Source organism: Thamnophis sirtalis, unplaced genomic scaffold, assembly GCF_051295495.1.
Source record: "Thamnophis sirtalis isolate CommonGarterSnake01/CBP01778 unplaced genomic scaffold, rThaSir2_p1.2 scaffold_8, whole genome shotgun sequence".
Lineage (NCBI taxonomy): Eukaryota > Metazoa > Chordata > Lepidosauria > Squamata > Natricidae > Thamnophis > Thamnophis sirtalis.
The window spans coordinates 15,823,313-15,845,967 of record NW_028261388.1 but is presented as its reverse complement, the minus strand read 5'-3'; the positions used below and the strand labels follow the sequence as shown (position 1 = coordinate 15,845,967).

General features: G+C 40.5%; 1 protein-coding gene across 1 annotated transcript; it reads left to right on the top strand.

Annotated features, from left to right (window-relative positions):
* Positions 1 to 4,157: 4,157 nt before the first annotated feature.
* Positions 4,158 to 14,634, top strand: LOC106552779 (interstitial collagenase). Its single transcript, XM_087722076.1, has 10 exons — positions 4,158 to 4,288; positions 4,821 to 5,065; positions 6,726 to 6,874; positions 7,262 to 7,390; positions 7,788 to 7,949; positions 9,422 to 9,539; positions 9,965 to 10,098; positions 11,820 to 11,976; positions 13,160 to 13,263; positions 14,395 to 14,634. Exons 1-10 carry the CDS (start codon positions 4,181 to 4,183, stop codon positions 14,496 to 14,498), a joined length of 1,410 nt encoding a protein of 469 aa, XP_087578202.1. The 5' UTR covers positions 4,158 to 4,180; the 3' UTR covers positions 14,499 to 14,634.
* The last annotated feature ends 8,021 nt before the right edge of the window (positions 14,635 to 22,655 follow it).

The window sequence follows — 22,655 nt, the reverse complement described above, 5'->3', positions numbered from 1 at the left end:
TCCACCAAGTCATCAGTCCCATTGTCCAATAGAGGGGCTGGCCAGTTGCTTGGTGATTCCATTCCTCCTCCCGCCAGCACCTGTTGGAATGTCCTTGGTTCCTACAGGAAAACTTTTTGTTTTGACCAGAAACCCCAGCTATCTATTTCCCTTCCCCTCCCTGTCTCATCTTCTGTCTTGTGGCAACCCTAAAGCCTCAAAGATAGCCTCAACCAGATCCACTTCAGGATTGACAATAACTGAATGGAGAGAAAATTGCATGACTTGCCTATTTCTAAAAGTTCTCATAGTTGGACTATGTAGTTCTTCCATTTTCTTTACTTGCAAATGTTCTATCTTTTTCACTTTGATGGTCTGCAGTCTCTCTGGCTTCCCATGTTTCAGCTAAATACCAAGCAACTTTTCCACAGTGGCTTTTTCAGTAAAGAAAAAATGAACCACTACCAAGAAAACAGAAGAGGGGGGGGGGGAAAGCCCAACAGTGCCACCTTGCAGAAATACAATTCAAAAGCACCAACTGAGTTACTAGTTGAAAAACAAAAGCATTCCAACAATGAGGTGCCAAAAGAAGGAAGGAAATTAGAAGACAGATTTCAACACATTACATAAAAACATTTCCTTAATAGTGAATTTGCCTTGTTTCCTGGAGTACTAGATTTATAAAAACAGCAACAACAAAGAATCACAATATGTTACTCATTAACATTCATTACTTCAAAGAAATGGTTTTCATGCCCAACATATTTCAGAACATAATGTTATCCAAAATAAGATTCTTCACTTTCTTAATATTAATATTAAGATTCTTAATGTCAGGCTTTTGACATTAGGGGAGGGGGAAGCAGGGTCAGATAATTAAGCACGAATTAAGTGAGGTCAGAGTTGGCTTGCTGTCAGGATTCCAACCATTGCCCTAATTAAATCATGAGTCTCAAGCCAAGCTTCAAAAGAAATCCAGTTATTTATTAGGAGCTTCATGTCGGCACTAACCAAGTGAGCCAACTCTGACCTCACTTAATTCATGCCTTGGCTATAACCTTGTTTCCCCTTGCCCCCCAAGGTGTGTCATCTGTCACATTCCCCATCAAAGCAATTTCACGGGTTGTAGAAGTCCCTCCCTCCAGCTACTGTGGGACTCCTTGGGAGATGACCTTGACGTTATCGGCTGGAATGTGCCTTGTTTTGATTGAAATGCAATTTTCACAACACAACTGCAAGGCTTGATTCACCATCCACTAGCCTATGGCAACTCGAGAGCAGGTGAGGAATACTTCGCAAGTTGACACTTAACATTCATATGGTAATGATCAAATAAAATAGTACTGTAACAGTTCTTTGCAATTCATGATGTTGGTTATTACCTTTAAAGCCCTGCATGTCATGAGTTCAGGTTACTTGTGGAACCACCTCATCCCAATGGGACAGGCCCTCTTCACCAGTTGCAGGAGAGGCAGTGTGTTGCAGACTCTGTCAGTCAGGTAATACCAGGTCCAGGAGAAGAGCCTTCTCTGCCATCACTCCTGCCCTTTGGAACATCTTGCCGCCTGAGGTGAGATTGAGTCCCACCATCTTCTGCAACAGAAGACCTGGAGACCTGGTTCTTCCAGTTAGCCTGGAGAGCCTCAATGGGGAAATATCACACTGGAAGTGATTGATGGGCCAACAGTAATACACATCCGCTCATCCCCTATGCATCTGCTCCGCTCTCCATTTTAAACATAATTTGTAGTTTTAGTATGTGTATATGTGTAAATAGATGTTGTTGTTAGTCGCAAAGTCATGTCCGACCCATCACTACCCCATGGACAATGTTCCTCCAGGCCTGCCATCCCCCAGAGTCCATTTAAGCTCACGCCGACTACTTTGATGACTCCATCCAGCCACCTCATTCTCTGTCATCCCTGTCTTCTTTTGCCCTCAGTATTTCCCAGCATTAGGCTCTTCTCCAGTGAGTCCTTCCTTCTCATTAGGTGGCCAAAGTCTTTGAGTTTCATCTTCAGGGTCTGGTCTTCTAAAGAGCAGTCAGGGTTGATCTCCTCTAGGACTGACCGGTTTGATCACCTTGCCGTTCAAGGGACTCCCAGGAGTCTTCTCCAGCACCATAGTTCAAAGGCCTCAATTCTTTGGCGTTCAGCCTTTGTTATGGTAAAAACTTTCACAGCCATACATTGCAACTGGGAAAACCATAGCCTTGACTATATGCACTTTATTGTTTTTAATCTTATAAGCTGCCCAGAGTCATCTTGCGGTAAGATGGACAGCAAACAAATGTAATAAATAAATAAATAAATCATAAACACCATTTAAAAAAGCTTCCCTTTAGCAACTACTTTTTGTCTCATGAAAATCAAGTTCAAGAGTTAGCTAAATTCCCTACATGATGGAAATGCTATATAGGTAGTTCTCAAGTTATGATCCAATCGAGCCCAAAATTTATGTTGCCAAGCGAGGCAGTTATTAAGTGGGTTTTGCCCCATTTTATGATCTTCCCCATTGACTTACCTTGTCAAAAAAAATCACAAAACATGATCACACGACCTTGGGAGATGGCAACCATCATAACGCCACAATGTTCTGATTTGCTAGTTAGTCAAGGTTAGCCTGGATGGATTACCCATTCAGTGGATTCATAACAGGGTCAAAGAGTGAATTAAGAATCTGGATTGAAGAAGGATCAAACTCAAATGAGGTATCGAGTGGTATCCACAAGGTTTAGTCATGGGACTAAATAAATGCTTATTTCAGGGGTCAAAAGAAAATAAGGTCCTGCCTTATTTTGGGGGGAAACATGGTAGTACTTATGATAAACATCTTGGAACAGTAATTCATTGCAAATTGAAGTAAGGTGCCTGCAAAAAGAGGAATATGAATTCTCTTGGAAAATTTTTTAAAAGTTCCTAACCTAAAGTATAGAAAAACATTGCCCAGAAAAGTAGTAGATTCAAGCAAAGATTAGTAAACCATCTGTCTCAAATATTTTGGATTTTTATACTGAGCAAAAGGCTGCACTCGGTCGGTGGCCTCGATGGCCTATCCAGCTCCAGGATTCTCTGACTAGTTTTGAGGTCTTGTACATATCTTCCTCCTTTCTAAAATCAGCCTAAATATCAGTAAAGTAAAGGTTTCCAGGGAACGTGGAGAGAAAATATCTTCAAAAGACCAATGAACTAAAATGAGATGCACACCCCGGGAAATATCCTTCTTTCTGGCAAATTCTGTCTTTATTTTGACTTTTAACTTTTAGGGGTGAGACCTGTGTAAGTTGAAGACCTCTAGACTGGACTACTGCAACGTGCTCTACATGGGGCAGCCCTTGAAGAGCATTCGGAGACTTCAGCTTGTCCAGAATGCAGCCGCGCGAGCAATCGTGGGTGCACCTCGGTTCACCCACATTACACCTATCCTCCGCGAGCTGCACTGGCTACCTATTGGTCTCCGGATACACTTCAAGGCGCTAGTCGTCACTTATAAAGCCCTTCATGGTATTGGACCTGGGTACTTGAGAGACCACCTGCTGCCAATCACCTCCACTAGACCGATTAGATCCCACAGATTAGGCCTCCTCCGAATTCCATCCGCTGGCCAGTGTCGACTGGTGACTACCCGGAGGAGAGCCTTCTCTGTGGCTGCTCCAACCCTTTGGAACGAACTCCCCGTGGAGATTCAAACCCTCACCACCCTCCAGGCCTTCCACAAAGCCCTTAAAACCTGGCTGTTCCGACAGGCCTGGGGCTAAAGAGCTGTTGCCCCCGTCTCAAATGGTATGACTGTTGTGTGTTTTTAAATTATGTATTGTTATGTTTCGTTTTTTATTTTTTGTCTGTACCCCCCCTCCCCTGATTTGAATTGTTAGCCGCCCTGAGTCCCCTTCGGGGGAAAAGGGCGGCATATAAATATAATAAAATGAAATGAAATGAAATGAAATGTGAAGCATTACTTATTTGAGTATGTTCTCACAACTAGGGGCGGGGGGAACTCTTCCTTTTTTTTTTAATTAGCCCAAGGAGTTGTGAAAATGTTATTGCTCATGGATGAGTCCCTCCCTCATTGCCAAACGGAAGGCAATGAGTCAGAACAGAGATAACCGTGCAACTCCTATATAAACGATGGTCGAAACCTAGAGACATTCAAAGGGAATAAATATTTTATAGGACAGAAAGTGTCTGCTGTGATTTGAACTATGACAGGACTCTCAGTTTGGGCGTTCCTGTTTCTCACCTGCAACTTATCTGCTTTTGCCGCTCCAACGGATTCACCAATCAATGATGCTGACATGGATTTGGTGAAGGTAAAGATGCACACGAAAATTGCTGAAATTTTCGCTGAAATCTAACTTTACTGAACTCTAATTTTAACTTTTCTCTCCTAGGCTAGTTTCCCCCCCCCTTGATATCTGATTTACCTTTGTTTCTCATGAGATCTGTGTCTCATCTCTTTTACTATGCTTTGTATAAAAGTGTAGTTATTTAAGATAATGGTTTAGTCTCCCTTTCTGCAAAGCAGTCTGTTCTTCTTCAGCTTGCACCATCATTAAAAAGACTAAATATTTTTAGTCTTTTCATTTTGTTAAAAAAAAAAGTGAACTCTATTTTTCGGGGCTTTAACCTTTATATTTATGGGAAGAATCTTCGTCCTCTTCCCCAAAGCTATAGAATGACTTTTGGATATGCTGGATATTATTTTATGTTATGAATGACAAGGAAGGATCTGAGAATCATAGAATTCCATCAAAATTTCCCTCACTTGGTTTCTTTTAGTTTTAATTTATTTATTTATTTATTTTAAAAAATCAGAGTAACTTTACTTTTGTTTCCTATCAGAAATACTTAAAGACCTATTACCAATCCAACATTGGGAGAATCTCTAAGAGCCGTATTGATGAAAATGAAATCTTGACTAAAGATCTCAAAAAAATGCAAAAGTTTTTTGGCCTGGAAGTGACTGGAAAGCCTGACCTGAAAACTTTGGCAGTGATGAAGAAGCCCAGATGTGGTGTACCTGACTTGGGGACATATCGTCTTACAGATGGCAATCCTAAATGGGAGAAAACCAGTATTACCTACAGGTAAAAGGTTTTTTAAAAAAACAGGTATCAGCTTAACATACAGGTAGGGCAGTTGTGGGTTTTTTAGAACCTCTTCTGTAGGTGTGGCCTGCTTTGTGGGAGTGGCTTGCTGGCCATGTAACCAGGTGGGAGTGGCTTGCCAGACATGTGACTGAGTGAGAGTGGCTTGCTAGCCATGTGACTCGGTGGAAGTGACCAACTTGTAAAATGTGGGAAACTCACTTAACAATGCTCTTGCTTAGCAACCAAAATGTTGGCTCCGAAACTCTGGCATTTGAAGCACGCAACTCTTAAAGCTGTCAAGTTACAAGACCTTTGCACCCCTAATCCTTTAGGGGGAAAAAACCCAGGGGTGTTCAAACTTGACAGCTTTAAGACTTGTAGACTTCAACTCCCAGAATTCTTCCTCTCGCTCTTCATCTTGATGATGTGCAGACAAGCGGGAGGATGGAGCTGGAACCGGTTCTAAACGGCATTGTAGATTTGTGGAACCTCTTCTACAGAAGAGGTTAGAACTGGCAGGAACCCACCCCTGAGGTGGGGGTATTGGCAGAGGGGGAGACAAACAGTCAAAATTGCAATCACATGATTGAATCCCCGCCCCTTTCATGTGTATGTCACGAGATTGTGTCTGCCATCTTCCTTGTTTTGATCCTCCTTCCAACAGATTTCCCTGCATCAAAACAAAAACTGAGCTTTGATTGGTCTTAGCATCCAGTCCATTTAGTGATGAGAAGTTTCTATTAATGATTTCCAAACTTTAACTTATTTTATAGCACATTTTGCATTTTCAAAGGCCTGTTTACTAGGAGATGTTCAAAAGCAGAATTCTTGCTTAGTAGCACAGTTTTATTTATTTTTTTGCAGTTCCACTGGTGTTACTGCAGGAAGCTGCAATTTCTTGAGGTGTTTTATAAAATTCTTGGACATGGTACCAAGTGCCCCGATGACAATGGGTATCATTGATACATGTTTCATCCATAATTGTGTAGTGTTGATAGCCAGGTCGCGATATTTCGTGATTTTTTTCTAGTTCTCTTTCTTGGATTCTGGTGTCTCCTGGTACAGCGATATCAATAAATTGTACATTCTGGTTTTTGACAACTGTGATATCTGGCGTGTTGCATTCCAAATGACAATCCATGTGCATGATGATGATGAAACAAGTATATTGCTTTAAGCCCTTATGAAGAGAATTTTTGCCAAGGCCTTCCCAGACTCCATTTAATATGATCAATTTCCATTTGAGTCACTTTGGTCTAATGATTAAAGCAACAGATTAGAAAGTTGGAAACCATTAATGAATTCAAACCCTACCTTAGCCATAAAAGTTGGCTAGTTTGGGGCCAGTTATTCTCTCTCAACCCAACTCACCTCACAGGGTTATTGTTTGGGGAAAATAGGAAGAGGAAGGTGTGTTGGATACGTTCAGTTATTTGTAAAAAATAATAAAGGTAGGATATACATAAAATAAATTTTAGATTCAATAATAAAAAAAAACATTCCTTTCTGTGTAAAACAGGGCTGTGACTCTCATCTGAGACAGAATTGGGATAACTCTGGAATCCTGGGAAGCTGCTGTGACTCAGTATCTCCAATACTGGTTTAGATAAACCACTCTTGTGGCTGCGTAATAATTTATTCCTCTTTCATTTTACAGGATTGTAAACTACACTCCAGATATGCCTCGATCTGATACAGATGAAGCCATCAGAAAAGCATTTGAAGTCTGGAGCAACGTGTCACCTCTAACCTTCACAAGAATGTATGAGGGTGAAGCAGATATCAAGATCTCTTTTAATACCAGAGGTAACCACATAGGTTTAGCCCTGAGCTGAGCCCAGAAGTGAAATTCAATTTTTCCCTACCGGTTCTGTGTGTGTGGCTTGGTGGGGATGGCTTGGTGGGGGTCATGTGACTGAGTGGGCAGGGCCAACTTTACATCACTCATGGCAACCCACCAAGTGAGCGGCCAGAAGGGGTGAGCAGCAAGTGGGAGAGCAGGCGGGCGTGGGCGGGGCCAACTATGGGTGGTTTTTACTGGTTCAGTGAACTGATTCAAATCATCCCTACTGGTTCGCCTGAACCGGTCCGAACTGGTTGAATTTCACCCCTGGCTGAACCTGGCTTCAGGGATCACTGTTTAAGCAAAACAATTAACCGCCTAATTGAACTCCTTACTTCTTCTACCTTCAGACCATAATGATAATTCTCCATTTGATGGTCCTGGTGCAATCCTGGCACATGCTTTTCAACCAGGGCAAGACATTGGTGGAGATGCTCATTTTGATGAAGACGAATTTTGGACCAAAGATGGCCCAAGAGGTATGTCTAAATCATTCTGGAACTGTACACCTGTAGATTGTGCAAGGATATAAGCATCTGAAATTTATCTACAGATGCAGCCAGATAAGATGGTAGACCTGGAAATATCTGCCAACTTCCCCAATATAGGCTAAAATCCTCCAAGAAACTGGATGAACTTGACTAGGAATTACATATTTAATTAAACTGTAAAACAATAGTTATCACAAGTAACTCGTGGAAGGGAACCAATCCTTCCCTATTAAATATGATTACTAAACCTAGATGGGACTATTCCTTTTTCTTTAAATGCTAAATGCTGAATTTTGGTGTTTTTTTTTAAATCTGAAGGAGGAGTAGATTGCTTATGAATTATTGATTTCTACAAAAAGGATTTTATTTTTATTTTTCCCCTTAGGCCACAACCTATTTCTTGTTGCTGCTCATGAGTTTGGCCATTCATTGGGTCTGTCTCATTCCACCGATGTTGGGGCCTTGATGTATCCCAACTACTCCTACACAGCGCCAAAATTATTTCGTCTTCCACAGGATGATATCAATGGCATTCAAGCCATCTATGGTAAGGCCAAGAGAAATCAAATCCTAAATTGAATGGGATGCTCTTAGACTAGAAAGCATGCCTTGGTGAGCATTAGTGGCGCAGTGATTAGAATGCAGTATTACAGACTCGGTGCCAGGAGTTTGATCACCACCAGATCATGTTCGACTCAGCCTTCCATCCTTCCGAAGTCATTAAAATGAGGACCCAGATTGTTGGGGCCAATAGGCTGACTGTAAACCAGTCGTGGGATTCAGCCAGTTCACACCTATTCAAGACAATCAGTTGTTAACTTTCTAGGCAGGTTGAAGAATTGGTTGTTGGAAGAAATCTCATTTTGGTTTTTTTCCACTTTACACGGCTAATCCTGTAAGGGAGGTAGGAAGGAAACATTCTGGTGTTGTTTCTAGCCTAAGCTTTATTGCCCTGCTTACAGAAACTGCCTCTCTGGTTAACGCTTATTACATTATAACAATTGAGGCAAAGCGCCAATTGACATGAGTGATGTTGAGTTGGCCATGCCCACCCAGTCACATGATCACTAAGCCATGCCTACCCAGCTGGTCATTAGGGCAGAGAACCAGTTGTTGAATTATTTGAATCCCACCACTGCTGTAAACCACTTAGAGAGACTGTAAAGCACTGTGAAGTGGTATATAAGTCTAAGTGCTATTCCTAATTTGCAACTTGATTACCAAATGTAAATAAATATTTGCCAAGCAGTACAACAGGCCTGTCAAACTGGCAGCCCCCGAGCTGAATGCATCAGGCGCAGGCTCCACCCACCCCAGCTCCCCAAAGGCAAGAAACATTCCCATACGTCATGATACGTCACATGACGCAATCGAGTTTGACACCTGTGCAGTACAAGCATTAGTAACTGCAAGCTCCTATTCATTTAAGTAAGATTTCCAAAAGAAAAAATTCTTGTAACTAGCGTGTTCTTCTCAGTTATATTCCTTAAAATAGTGTCATAATTCATTTCATTATAGCTAGAATTCCCCGCTACCAGCAAAGACACGTTAGAATTTGTACTACTCCAAACACTAACATTAAGAAAGCAAATCTTGACAGATTTGCACAGAATTGTATTTGCACAGCAGTGAAAGAATGAGGAAACTCCTACAGATAAAAATATAATTAGAAAAATACTAGCCTGTGCAGAAATGGATAGGTTAACATTAATGATAAAGGACAAAGAAGACACAAAATATTTTTTGACATGGGATTTGTTTCATCAATGGTTAGACAATAGAGGTAGATATTAGAAGTTGGAAGATTAGGTACAAGTGAATATTATTATTATTACTACAATTTAGTACAAGTGAACTGACCCAGACTATACACTGTTTATTAAGTATTTATGTATGTTAAAGAAAAATGTATAAATAAAATATTTTTTAAAACCAAAAAAAGAAAGCAAATCTTGATAATTACAATCATTTTTAGTATTGATTTAATAGCTTCCATATCATTTCTTAATTATTATTTAGGTAAGTCAAACAACCCAATACAACCAACGGGACCCTCTACACCAGAAGCATGTTCTGCTATGACTACTTTTGATGCTGTTGCCACCATGCGTGGAGAATATTTGTTCTTTAAAGACAGGTAAGTTGCATTTTTAAAATGCTTCTTAGAGTTTGAGCAATATTTTCCCAATAAACAGGATATGACCCTTATATCAGAGGTGTCAAACTCAATTTCATTGAGGGTCACATCAGGGTTGTGTTTGACCTTGGGGGGGACAAGGCCATGGGGCGTGGCCAGCTTGACATCCCTTGTTGAGGCTACGTTTTCAGCTGTGACAGCCTCCTGCAGCCATCTGGCAGGAAAAACAGAGGCCAGGTGGGCCGCGCAGCGACAACGTGGGTTAGTCCTTTGCTGTTTCCAGGGGAACCCCTGTGGGCCAGATCTAAGGACCCCATGGGCCATGAAACCTGCTTTATATTATTATGATATGGAACTCCAGCTAATTTTCCCCTCTTTGAAAAGATGCCACATTTGGTAATATGCCACTTCTGTTTTACTATTAGGCACTTTTGGCGTAAGCACCCTCAGTTCTCCAATGTGGAACTATATTTCATTTCTCTTTTCTGGCCAACTCTGCCTTCCAGTATCGATGCTGCTTATGAGAACTTTGCACAAGACAACGTTTTACTTTTTAAAGGTGAGCAATGAAAACGCTTTGATTTCCTTATAAATTTAAGAGACTTGCTCTTACCATAGGGGGAAAAGAGTTGTTTGTTCAATACAACAATGTCGTGGCTCAGTGGCTAAGATGCTAAGCTTGTCGATCAGAAAGGTGGGTGGTTCAAATCCCTAGTGTCACATAATGGAGTGAGCTCCTGCTACTTGTCCCAGCTTCTGTCAACCTAGCAGTTCAAAAGCATATAAAAATGCAAGTAGAAAAATAGGAACCACCTTTGGTGGGAAGGTAATAGCGTTCCGTGCACCTTCTGTGTTTAGTCATGCTGGTCACATGACCACAGAGACATCTTTGGACAGCACTAGCTCTTCAGCTTTGAAACAGAGATGAGCACTGCCTCATAGAGTCAGGAACGACTGGCGCATATGTGCAAGGGGAACCTTTACCCCTTACCATCAGTGTTTCTTAAATGTTTTTGTCTTAGGAACTCTTTCCACATTTAAAAATTATGGGGGACCCCAAAAGACCTTTTGTTTATTGTCGTATTTATCAATATTTATCCTATTAACAATTTAAAATGATGCATTCACTGCCACTACAACTTCTCAAATTTGTTTGATGGGCTGTGACAAATGAAGGTGAATATATGTGTCCCCGGATAATGTTGCAGGATCTAATCTGGATCAGTCACCAGGACGAGAGTTTATATTCTCTATATTTCAGACTCGTGCTGGACCCCATCCTCAGGGAACTTATTTGTAGTAGTGTGTGTATTTTAAAATTGTATTTTTTTTAAAGGACAGGCAATAATTTTGGTTTTGTCGACCTTTGATAGGGTCTTGTGGGAATCCCCGATGGTTTTAGAACTACATGTTAAGAAACACTGGCTTATGCTAAGCCATATACCCCAATAACTGGCTTCATTGACCATATTAAGCCAAACATGAAACACACACACACACACACTCACACACACACACACACACACACACAGACAGACACTTCACATTATGGTTCACTGCATTGTCTGAATTCATCCCAATTGGTAAATTATTCAGAAGGACTCATAGCCTAGTCTGACTTTGTGCTGGCATTTCTTTAGCATGACTGGAGGGCAGATAACTCAATTCTTGTCTTATCCTGGTCTCCCTCTGCCTAATTTTCCAGGTTCTCTTCTGGTTTTTCTCTGTATTTTATCAAGATGGCTCTGCTGCCAATGAGAACTGCATTTCAGCATGCTGGAAAGATCTAAGCCAGATGCTTACATCATACAGCTGCCACTTGTTTCTTTTTTAAAAAAAAGTTAGGATGGTGTCAAATCCACAAAGAACAAAGGATTCCCCTTCTTTCCTAACAAATATTTATTGCTAGAAATAGACACACAGACCTCTGAGTTGTGAATGTCCACATGTCAAATTTTAAGCATCTAAAAAAGCTCCATCGTTCTTTTAAAACCAGTATCCACTTTCTCCAAAGGCTGCATGTAACAGTGACAAGGCTTAGAAGTTATCATTCTTTCAATGCTGAAATATTTTTCTTAACTAAACTTGGGGACAGGGGTCTCAAACGCACGGCCCACGGCCCAGATGCGTTACGCTCTGGCCACACCCACACCCAGTTTAGTGAAGGGGGGCAAGACATGATATATCACCTGATGACAATACGATGCCACAAGTTTTACACCCCTGGCCTAGAGTATCAAGAAATATAATTATGTATAATATTACTTCTTCTCTTTTTAGGAGACAAATATTGGGTTCTAAGTGGATATGATATAGTTGGCCAGGTTCGAAGCATTTACAAATTGGGATTTCCAAGAAATGTGAAGAAAATTGATGCTGCATTCAGCGATCCACAAACTGGGAAGACCTATTTTTTCATTGGGAACAAGTATTGGAGGTATGGATCTGCAATTTTCTACAACTTGCTTACAATGTTGTTGGTCTTAAGGTATTAATCCTTAATAAACAATATATAACTGAAATGTACTATATAATAGTATATCGGTAAGGTGGTAATCAAAAGTGGTCAAAATCTGCAACAAATAGAATAAAATTATGAGCTTTCAAATCATCTGAATAAGGAGAAAAAAAAGAATTCCCTATTTGACTCTAGAGTCCAAACAGATTCAATATCTTAGTTTGGATATGCAACTCAGTCAAATCTAGAAATCCAAACTAAATCAGATCAAAACAAATGGAGACAGATATTCCTCAATTTGCCCATTCTTCATGCCTAATATTGGAACAAAACAAAACCTTCCCAATTCCTTCTTCCATTTGAGGCACTCCCAATGATGGCATTAAACAAAGGCAACTTTGGAAAAGAAAGGAATGTTTTCTATTTGCCAGTCCTTTCTCAGGATAATAGCCTGCATCTTGATGGTTCCCTGGTATTGGAAGGAGTACTCTGTCACCCAAGGTCATTTTTGTCATTTGAGAAAAAGTACCCCATTGGACTCAAGACTCTGATTCTTTGCACCTCCTTTAAAAGTACTACAACAACTAAACATCCAAAATCTGCAAATGGTTTTTGAGAACACCTGGGTGAACTTATCTAGCATGGGAACCTTTCAGGGTCAGGTCTGCCTTTGAGATGTTCAGGCAATATCAGCACTGTAAGATAAACCACAGAGTTAAAATAATAGAAGAATGCAGTGGCAAATCTGCATGAATATGCCCATGGGTGGTATTCACTTACTTTCCCTACCAGTTCGCAAATGTGAGCATGCACACTCTCACTATGCTCACATGTTCATATGTGCACTCAGCCTGCCACGCATGCCTTTTGGCTTGAAAATGTGCCTAAATAGGATGGCATAGAGCTGGGGCAGGTGGGCAGGCCCACCTGCGATTTTCACTACCGGTTTTGGTGAACCAGTACAAACTGGCAGAATACCACCTCTGGATATGCCCATAAAGTCATTTTCTCCTTGGGGAGAAAAGTATGTTGCAGAAATTTTCACTTCCTGTATTTAGCTCGGCCTCTTCAATTGATCATTACCAACTTGAATCCTTTTTCCTTTCATGAAAGAGTCTTCAGACATTGCATTTCAATAATGACATTTGTAATCTTCATTCAGATACAATGAAATTGAACAAAGCATGGAAAAAGGATACCCCAGAAATATAGCCCGGGATTTTAAAGGGATTAAACCCAGAATTGATGCTGCTTTGTATGACAATGGTAAGTAAAGGACTCAGTTGTGATATGAGAGAAACAAGGTTTACCTAAGATCCTGGTTGACTTAATTTGTATTTATATTATCATCAGCATTTTTAAATGCTTTCTTCCCAGTGTAATACCCTGTTTCCCTGAAAATAAGACCTCCCCAGATAATAAGCCCAATTGAGCTTTTGAGCCCATGAGCTAAAATAATCCCTCCCCTGAAAATAAGCTTTCCCTGAAAATATTGCAACACAGAAGAATCCATGAGGTGACCACCCTCGCCGCCTCCTGCACCTCAAAAATAATAAGACCACCCCAAAAATAAGGCCAAGCACTTATTTCAGGGGTCAAAAGAAAATAAGACTCTGTCTTATTTTGGAGGAAATAGGGTAGTGCCTGGGTTCATACAGGATATCAAGCCACATGACAACCAACCATATGAATTGATAAACATGCATAATGGATTTACACACTGCACTGGGCATTGTAACTTTTAAACCTTCTGCATTTAGGAGGCCCTTCGTTTTAGATTGTGTTTTTTGTAACACTCCTTTAACCATTTTTGAATTTTTTACTTTATCTTCATTTTTTTAAAAATCACACGAGACTTGTTGCACCATAAAGACTAGCAAATGTTAAGTGTACAAAAGCATCTATCATCTATTAATTCAGCAAATAAAAATAAATGAAGCCCGTAGCTATGTTCACTCATGGCCTTAAATCTAAGTGTTGCTGAATCATAGTTTGTGAAATAAAATACGAGCAGCCATGACCTAAGGACTAAATCACAATTGGTTGGATTCATATGGTTGATGGTTGATTGTCATGTGACTTAATATGTTGTATGAACCCAGGCACTAATATCTGTAAATCATGATGTAGGACTTAACGTGTTTGTGCGTTGTACAAGCCCAATTGATCATTGATTCATAAGCTATGCTTGAACAAAGTTTAGACAATATGTAACCAAGTCATCTTAAGAACAAAGTCTGTTCTGATTTATATTGTCATGAATGTTTTTGCACACCTAGTTAAAATCTTTTTAAATTCACATTAGATATCTATAATGAGGAAGTTATCTTTAGGTCTGAAAAAAATCAGATTTTTAAATTTATGTTTCTTCCCCTCCCCCCCCCCCCCCCCCCGCAGGTTATATCTATTTCTTCCGAGGAACAAAAGTGTTTCAGTTTGACCCTAAGAATAAAAGAATTGTTCGTCCCATTCGAAGAAGCAATTCTTGGCTGAACTGTTAAAGCATTTAATCAATGCTTCCTATTGGTTTTAGCTAATTCTGATTTACAGGGATCACAAAATTTAACAATCTGGACTGAGAATGCAATAATAACCTGTGGTTTTGTTTTTCATATAATGTAAAGCAATTCCAGCTGATTAACTTTCCCCTTTCGAGTTGTTCGCCGCCCTGAGTCCCTCCCGGAGAAGGGCGGCATACAAATAAATTAAATCTGAAATCTGAAATCTGAACTACATTAAACTCTAATATGTAAATGTAATCTATGCTGCTCCTTGAATAAACTATTTATTGTGAAAGATATGGTGATTGTTTCTTTTGTTTGAATGCATGCAACTATTACTACCGTATTACACAAGAATTACATTGCTGTACTCTGGAGTGACTAATTTAAGAAATTTATAAGATGCTGGCTAAATTAGCCAAAAGCACAAAAAAAGAGAAATAATATTTAACCATATTAACTTCCACATATAAAGTACTTCATTTACCACGAATTGATTTGAGAAGTCACAGATCACCAATGAAAATGTTAATTCACTTCACTGAATGTGAGGCAATATGAGAAATTCACATTTGTTGTTTGATGTATAATATTAGTCAGAGATGTACAAATTTCCAGCCACACATTTTTATAGTACAGTCATCCAATGATGAAGTACATTTATGAATGAGACTTTCAACCATCCTGATTTTCAGGATAAAAATGCAGCTAAAATATTCTGCAGAGTACCTTATCTACTACGTACTTTATGCTATGGACTCCATAATAATATACATTATATCGCTATTATTTCTGCAATGTGTCTTATAGAATTCAGTTTGTACATTTAGGCCTGTAGATTGCTCTTCCTGGAAGAAAATGCCAATAATGTCCAAAGTGTATTTTAGAGAAAATAGAAATATTGGGAAGGTAAGAATTCTGGATAAGACCAGACTCTTGTCAAGTACTTTTAGAGCAGTGGTGGGATTCAAATAATTTAACAACTGGTTCTCTGCCCTAATGATTTCTTCCAAGAACCAGTTCATTAAACTGCTCAGAAAGTTAACAACTGGTTCTCCCGAAGTGGTGCGAACTGGCTGAATCCCACCACTGCTTTAGAGATACAAGTCCAGGTGGCAACTGGACTTCCTTGTTTTTTCTTTACTGAATCTCTACAGATGTTTAGAGATGCAAACACAACATTCTGTGCAGGGCACACATTTTTAGAAGAATATAAACAGCTACAAGACAAAATTGACATCAATTCAGTGATAACTTCCAGTGACTGTTTACATATAATCTCAGAGTTTCCTTGGTACCGTATGAAAGCAGTTTTCCAATTCTCTTCATATTTTCTGAATGCTTTTTCTTGCCTTTGGGAAGGGCTTTCTATTTTTCTACCTCATTCTCATTCTATCTCAATTTTTTTTTAGGGGGGGGGAGTGGAATTTCAGAGGTTTATAGTATGATGACTTGATGTTTAAACACCTTAATTGAAGCAAAATGCAGTGCGGCTAAGTTTCACATATTACATCAAACCAGGAGGCTATTGCTGCCCCTAATTAAGGAAGCACAATCCATCAGTGCCAAAATTCATAGTGTTTACTAATTTGTTTGTAATTGTGGAGACAATTACATTGGCAGAAATGAGAGGTGTTTGGCTTTCAGAATAAAGGAGCATCTTCCAAAATGGGTCCAGACAGTCATGAGTAATCCAACAGCAGCAGCAAATCATGGTCACAAAATGCCTTCTTTGGCCATTGCGAGACACTTACTATCTATGGGCAGGGGTGGGCTTCAAAAATTACAGCAATGGGTTCACTGCCCTGTTGCTAGATGGGCGTGGCCATGGTGGACGTGGACTAGTCGGCCTCCTGCACCACAGCAGGGGGCATTTTTCAGCCTCCCCTGTATTTGGAGGCTTTCCTCGAGCCCTTTTTTGCACTTCCGGAACTTCCAATAGGCCCATTTTTCACCATCCACAGGCTTCCCCCTGGCTCTGGAGGCCTGTTTCCAGACTTCCAGAACCTTTGGTAGGCCCATTTCCCCCCCTCCCTGAGCCTCCACACAGGCCCTGCACTTATCTGGCATGATGAATGGGCTCCGTGGTGACTCCTGGGAGGGGCGGGGCAGGGTGAGCATGGCCAGCCAGGGGTGGCATTTGGGGGGTTTGCCAAAATGGACAGAATCCTAGCTACAGCATCTCCAGAACCTGTGCAAACCCCCGGAAGGTCACCAGGTGGATCAAAACTCTGCATTTAAAGTTTTACTGCGCCACACAAACTCTCGTTTTCTGCAGTTTGCTGTGGCGGTTGCCATTAATCAGTTGAAGCCCCTCTCGTGCATGCAGAAATTTACTTTATGTTAATCTGCACCTTCTGTGGACATAAGGCTTGCCATTGGTTGCTTTCCTGTGTACGTTATAGGCTTCATTAATGCTCTTGCTGGATCTTATATTTGAGGCTGATTTTAACAGTGTTATTGTAATGTAGGTACTGATGAGCCAATACGAAATGCTTCCATCTACCTCTGTTCATCTTTTGGCTGCATTCTTTATATTATGGTTATATGGAGGAAAAGGATGTCATTGACCTTATTTATCCATCAATCTGCAGCTTCCCAGACAATTCACATTTCCTGCCTTGAAAATGTCCTATGAGCAGGATGGCTTGATGTTGTCCTCCCTTTGTATAGATTTAGTTCTCACACCAATGACAAAACATGGGACCAAATCTGACTATTGCAAAAAAAAAAAAAAAAAAAAGGAACAGAAACTAACAGGCCTGCCCCATCAAAAGCAGGGAGACAAGCCATCTGTCACACAGAACAGGAAGGAAAAGGAAATGCAAGACATTTGGAGTGCAAAAAACAAACTCAGAGCAGTACTTGAGTTGCAACAGGGGCTGAATTCTTTTTGGTTATGGCTTCCTAACTTGCTATAATAATTATTATTTGTTACTTCTGGGTGCCTGGGCTCATACTAACAATTTACAAAGGAAGGGTTCCATTAGCTTGAATATTCATTAGGTCAAACTCTAATCCTATTTCTTGGATGGAGGATTAGTGAGCCTTGAAGAGTGAAAAAGTGCATTAATGTTAGGAAACTGCCACTATGATGGAAGGAGGGGTCAAGCGAGGCCCTAGCTTGCAATCATTGCATTGAGGCAAGTGGCATAAAGCTTCAGGAGGCATGAAGTCTTATTTGGTCATTCCTAGGGGAAGGCAAGTACTCTGGTGAAATTCTTGTAGCAAAAGTGGTAGACATAAAGTTACCGTCAGCCTCGACTTTGCTTGCTTGCTATCAGCTTCCACAGTCACAGGGAGGGTGGGGGCTCATGGTATTTTTTTGGGTGGGGGGGAATTACTAGGTACTGGAGGAGTTATCATGAAGACAGTTTTGTTCTCACCATTTTCTGCGGATGGCTCGTGTTTAGGCTTGGTCAAGGCCAACTGTCTCTGCATACCAGCTGAATGAGGCCACTTGAAGATGCATCCCACATGACACCTTTGGGAGTTGCAGATTGGGTTGGGGTAACGGGGGGGGAGGATCTTGGCAAACGTTCGATATGTACATGTTCATGATTTTTTGCTTCAGATCTTGCCTCACTTTAGCTGTTTTCATTTCCAGTAAAAGTATCTCTATCTCTACTCAAATGGAGTTGGGGGTTTTCTTTCTTGGATACTGAATGAGGCACGCCTGACAGTTACTGACTTCAGCTATTTATGTGTGGCATCGACTACTTACATTTGGCAATTAATAGCTATAAGGTTAAAGTATATTTTTGCTTCTATATGCCCCAGGGGATGGAATCCTACCGGTTTAACAACTGGCTCGCTGAGTATGCACTTTGCGTGCACACACCAGTTTAGAGAATACTTACCTTTCCAATTGCTGCTTGGGAAGGAAAAAAGCTGAGGTGCGGCAATCCACTCTGCCATGTGACTCAGCTGAGAAGATAAAGGTAGGTAAAGTGCAGGGGTGGGTGGGCAAACTGGTTCACTCCCAGCTGATCTTTGGAGATTCAGGTTTGCTCAAACCATTCCGATTCGGTAGAATCCCACCCTAAGCCCTCACCACATTTCCAGAAATACTAGAGCATGGCTAAATTTTTTAGATTTATCACGTTGAGGAAGATCTGCAGAATGAAAAATGTACATTGGCTACAGCTTCCAAGACATTTTTGTATTCTTCGTGTAGATTATGCTTTAAAACCAGAATGGCTGTATTTATATCACATTCTTGGCAATCGTGTGATTTGTTTGGTTCTGCCGGTGTGTTGTGTGAAACTTTGTTGTTAGGACTCTCCTGTGTAACCTGCTCTTGTTCTTCTGGTTCGTCATGTACTTCTACCTTAATTTCTTTAACTACTGTTTTTCTTACCTACATACATTCGGAGCCCCAGCGGAAGTATGCTGGGCCCATAACCAGTTTTAGGTAAGCTCCCCGTTGGGAGAGCGAGTACGTTCAGAGAAACGTTGTTAGAGTTGTGTTGGAGAACACAAAGCATACAGAGACACTGCAGTTTAAATATGCTTTTAATTTTGTGGAAATAGAGGTATCAGAGTCCATCAAACAGTCCAAGTCATACACAGATAAGACAGTCAGTCATCAATGTCTTTCAGTTAAGGGATAATCCAAATAACACAGTCCACTATCATATAATCAGTTCAGTAAGTTTGCTAGCAGAGAATTAACAGTCATTCTGGCTCCCTCTTATGGCCGATTGAGGAAAACAGCAACCAATCACATTTTACAGTATGATTTAAAGAAACAGGTACAGCATTGCTATATGGTTTATATATTGCCAACCAACCATTAGACTATATTCCTAGCATTCGTGATCATGGTTTATTCAGCATGCCAAAGTAAACTGAGAATGATCACAAATGGGAATCTCATTTGGAAGGTACATAGATTTCTACCACAAATCACCATGCTTTCAATTACTGTATTTTGTCTCCAAAAACTTTATTTATAAGCACTGGAAAACAAAAACTTGAAAGAAGACTTTCTTGGTAGTCAAACATATTTCTGTAATAGAATAGAAGAAAACCCAGCAACAAAAATGTTTGATTTACTTTCATCTCTAGATACGTTTTCACCAGCAAAGAAATGCAATTTTATTTAAACAGAGCTTGGCCCTAAACTAATTTTAAATATGTTATACTTGTATAGAAGGAACGTGGTGGCTCAGTGGCTAAGACCTGAGCTTGTTCATCAGAAAGATCGGCAGTTTGGTGGTTCGAATCCCTAGCGCCTTGTAGAAAAGTGAGCTCCCGTTACTTGTCCCTGCTTCTGCCAACCTAGCAGTTCGAAAGCAGGTAAAAAATACAAGTAGAAAAATAAGGACCACCTTTGGTGGGAAGGTAACGGCATTCCATGCGCTTTCGGCATTTAGTCATGCCGGCCACATGACCATGGAGACATCTTTGGACAGTGCTGGCTCTTCGGCTTTGAAACAGAGATGAGCACCACCCCCTAAAGTTGGGAATGACTAGCACATATGTGCGAGGGGAAACTTATATAGAAATTATTGTTTTTGCTCTTCTGGATTTTTTTCACTTTGTATCTTATTATGTTTTTGTTGTTCACGCAACATGCTTTAACCAGGACAAGTAAAGACTGAGCATTCATACAACATAATAAATTTTGCTAATGCTTATTTTGTTTCAGTTTTTTTAAAACTTAGTGTATGTTACATAAATAAAACTGTTCTGTTATTTGTAAGCCTGCAAGATAATCAACAGATATGCCAAGACATCCATGAGGGAGAGTCCAAAAAAGTTAAGATGGCAGCTATGGAAATATAGAGGCCCTTTTGCCCTTTTTTTTACTTGTGAGTTGCTTGTGAGTGTGGTGGTGCAGTGTTAGAAGCAGTACTGCTGGCTAACTCCCTGCTTACTCCAGGAGTTCAATTCTGAATGACTCAAGATTAAGGTCGATAAAATAAGGACCCAGATTGTTGGAGGTAATATGCCGACTCTGTAAACTGCTTAGAGAGGGCTGCAAAGCACTCTGAAGTGGTATATAAGTCTAAAGGCTATTGCTATTGCATATAAAAATAAATGCAATTATTCAATCATACATGTCTGGTATTAGCTTTTGGGGGGCCCTCTATGAAAGTCTCTGGACATTAGTCTCCAACAACCAGTTCTCTAGAATAGAAGGTATTTAAGCCTAATCTATCAGAGACCCACTCGAGGCTTCAACACCAGCCAAGGAAAAATGGCTCCAGAAAAAATATGTTTATAAGGAACCCCAGGGTTGCTTTCTCACTCGTGAGGAGTTCTGCTTTTGGTTGTTAAGGAAGGCTCTATCTTGTTTTTCAGCAAACTCTTATCTCCACCCTCTGACATCCATGCTCCTTGGTTTCTATGTTAAAACAACTCTTCACAACACCCCACTGCCCTCCAAGGATCAGGATTTCCTTGGTTTGCCTCAGAATTTCTTGGAGCAGGCATCTTATAGAGGTCATCTGCACCTCTACAACTGTCTGGTTTGGCTCTGCAACCCAACAAGACAGACAGAGACTTCAACGGATAATTGGAACTGGAAAAAAAAAACAATTGCTACCAACCTGCTTTCCATTGAGGACCTGTAAAACTGCACGAGTCAAAAAGAGGGCTGTGAAAATATCTACAGACCCCTCGCATCCTGGACATAAATTGTTTCAACTTCTACCCTCAAAATGATGCTATAAGGCACTGCACACCAGAACAACTAGACTCAAGGACAGTTTTTTTCCCCAAATGCCATCACTCTGCTAAACAAGGTGGCGCAGTGGTTAAATGCAGCACTGCAGGCTACTGCTAGATCAGCAGGTCAGCGGTTCAAATCTCACCGGCTCAGGGTTGACTCAGCCTTCCATCCTTCCGAGGTGGGTAAAATGAGGACCCAGATTGTTGGGGGCAATATGCTGACTCTCTGTAAACCGCTTAGAGAGGCCTGAAAGGCCTATGAAGCGGTATATAAGTCTACTGAAAAAAATAATAATCCCCACAACACTGTTAAATTATCTGCTAAGACTGTATTACTATTCTTCTTCTCTTCTTTCCTAATACCTATCTCCTCCCACATGACTATAACCATGTTGCTTGTATCTTTATGATTTATATTGTTTTATTTGTTTCCTAGTATAATTTCATTGCTTATTAGTAACCTATGACTATCACTAAATGTTATATCTTATTATTCTTGATGAATGTATTCTATTTTATTTTTCTTTATGTACACTGAGAGCATATGCACCAAAGACAAATTCCTTGTGTGTCCAATCACACTTAGCCAATAAAGAATTCTGTTCTGTTCTGTTCTGTTCTGTTCTATCCTATCCTATTCTATTCTATTCTAGAATGGCTTGCAGCTCCTATTTCCAAAAAAATAATAATACAGAAAACAATTTAATTTCTTATCCCTCAATGCTTAAATGCTTTACTCCAGAGATGGGTTCCTACCAGTTTCTGACTGGTTCGGCCAAGTAGCAATAGCAAAAGCAATAGCAGTTAGACTTATATACCGCTTCATAGGGCTTTCAGCCCTCTCTAAGCGGTTTACAGAGTCAGCATATTGTCCCCACAGTCTGGGTCCTCATTTCACCCACCTTGGAAGGATGGAAGGCTGAGTCAACTTTGAGCCGGTGAGATTTGAACCGCTGAACTGCAGATAGCAGTCAGCTGAAGTGGCCTGCAGTACTGCACTCTAACCACTGCGCCACCTCGGCTCTAGTAGGTAGTAACTTGGCCAGCCATGCCCCTGAACCGGTTCTATTGGTGGCACCTATGGCTTTTTGCTTCTGCGCATGCACAGAAGCACTTTTTTTACTACTGCACATGTGTGTGTAGCATGCACATCCCTGCTAACAGAAGCCAGAACCCACCCCTGCTTTACTCCTCCTAACACTCCTCGTGGAGTTTGGTTCATCTGTGACCCCAAAACATTTAAAAATATACAGCGTATGCTTAATCAGGAAAATGGCAAACTAATTTGGGAGTGCATTTAAGGTAAGAACGAAGAATGGGGTCTGTTCTGGCTCTTTGGGGGTCTAATGTGTTTACACATCAGCAAAGCATGTTATGCCATTAACCAGATGCTAGGCTGCCGGGTTATAAGCTGTTGGTTAGGCAAGAACTACAAATAAAACAAAACAAACAGAAGTATTGCCTCAGGGTGATGAAACA

Coding starts and splice junctions, on each gene's coding strand:
- LOC106552779 (XM_087722076.1), top strand. CDS start 4,181: ATGACAGGACTCTCAGTTTGGGCGTTCCTGTTTCTCACCTGCAACTTA. Junction 7,391..7,787: donor GACCAAAGATGGCCCAAGAG/GTATGTCTAAAT, acceptor TTTTCCCCTTAG/GCCACAACCTATTTCTTGTT. Junction 11,977..13,159: donor ATTGGGAACAAGTATTGGAG/GTATGGATCTGC, acceptor ATCTTCATTCAG/ATACAATGAAATTGAACAAA.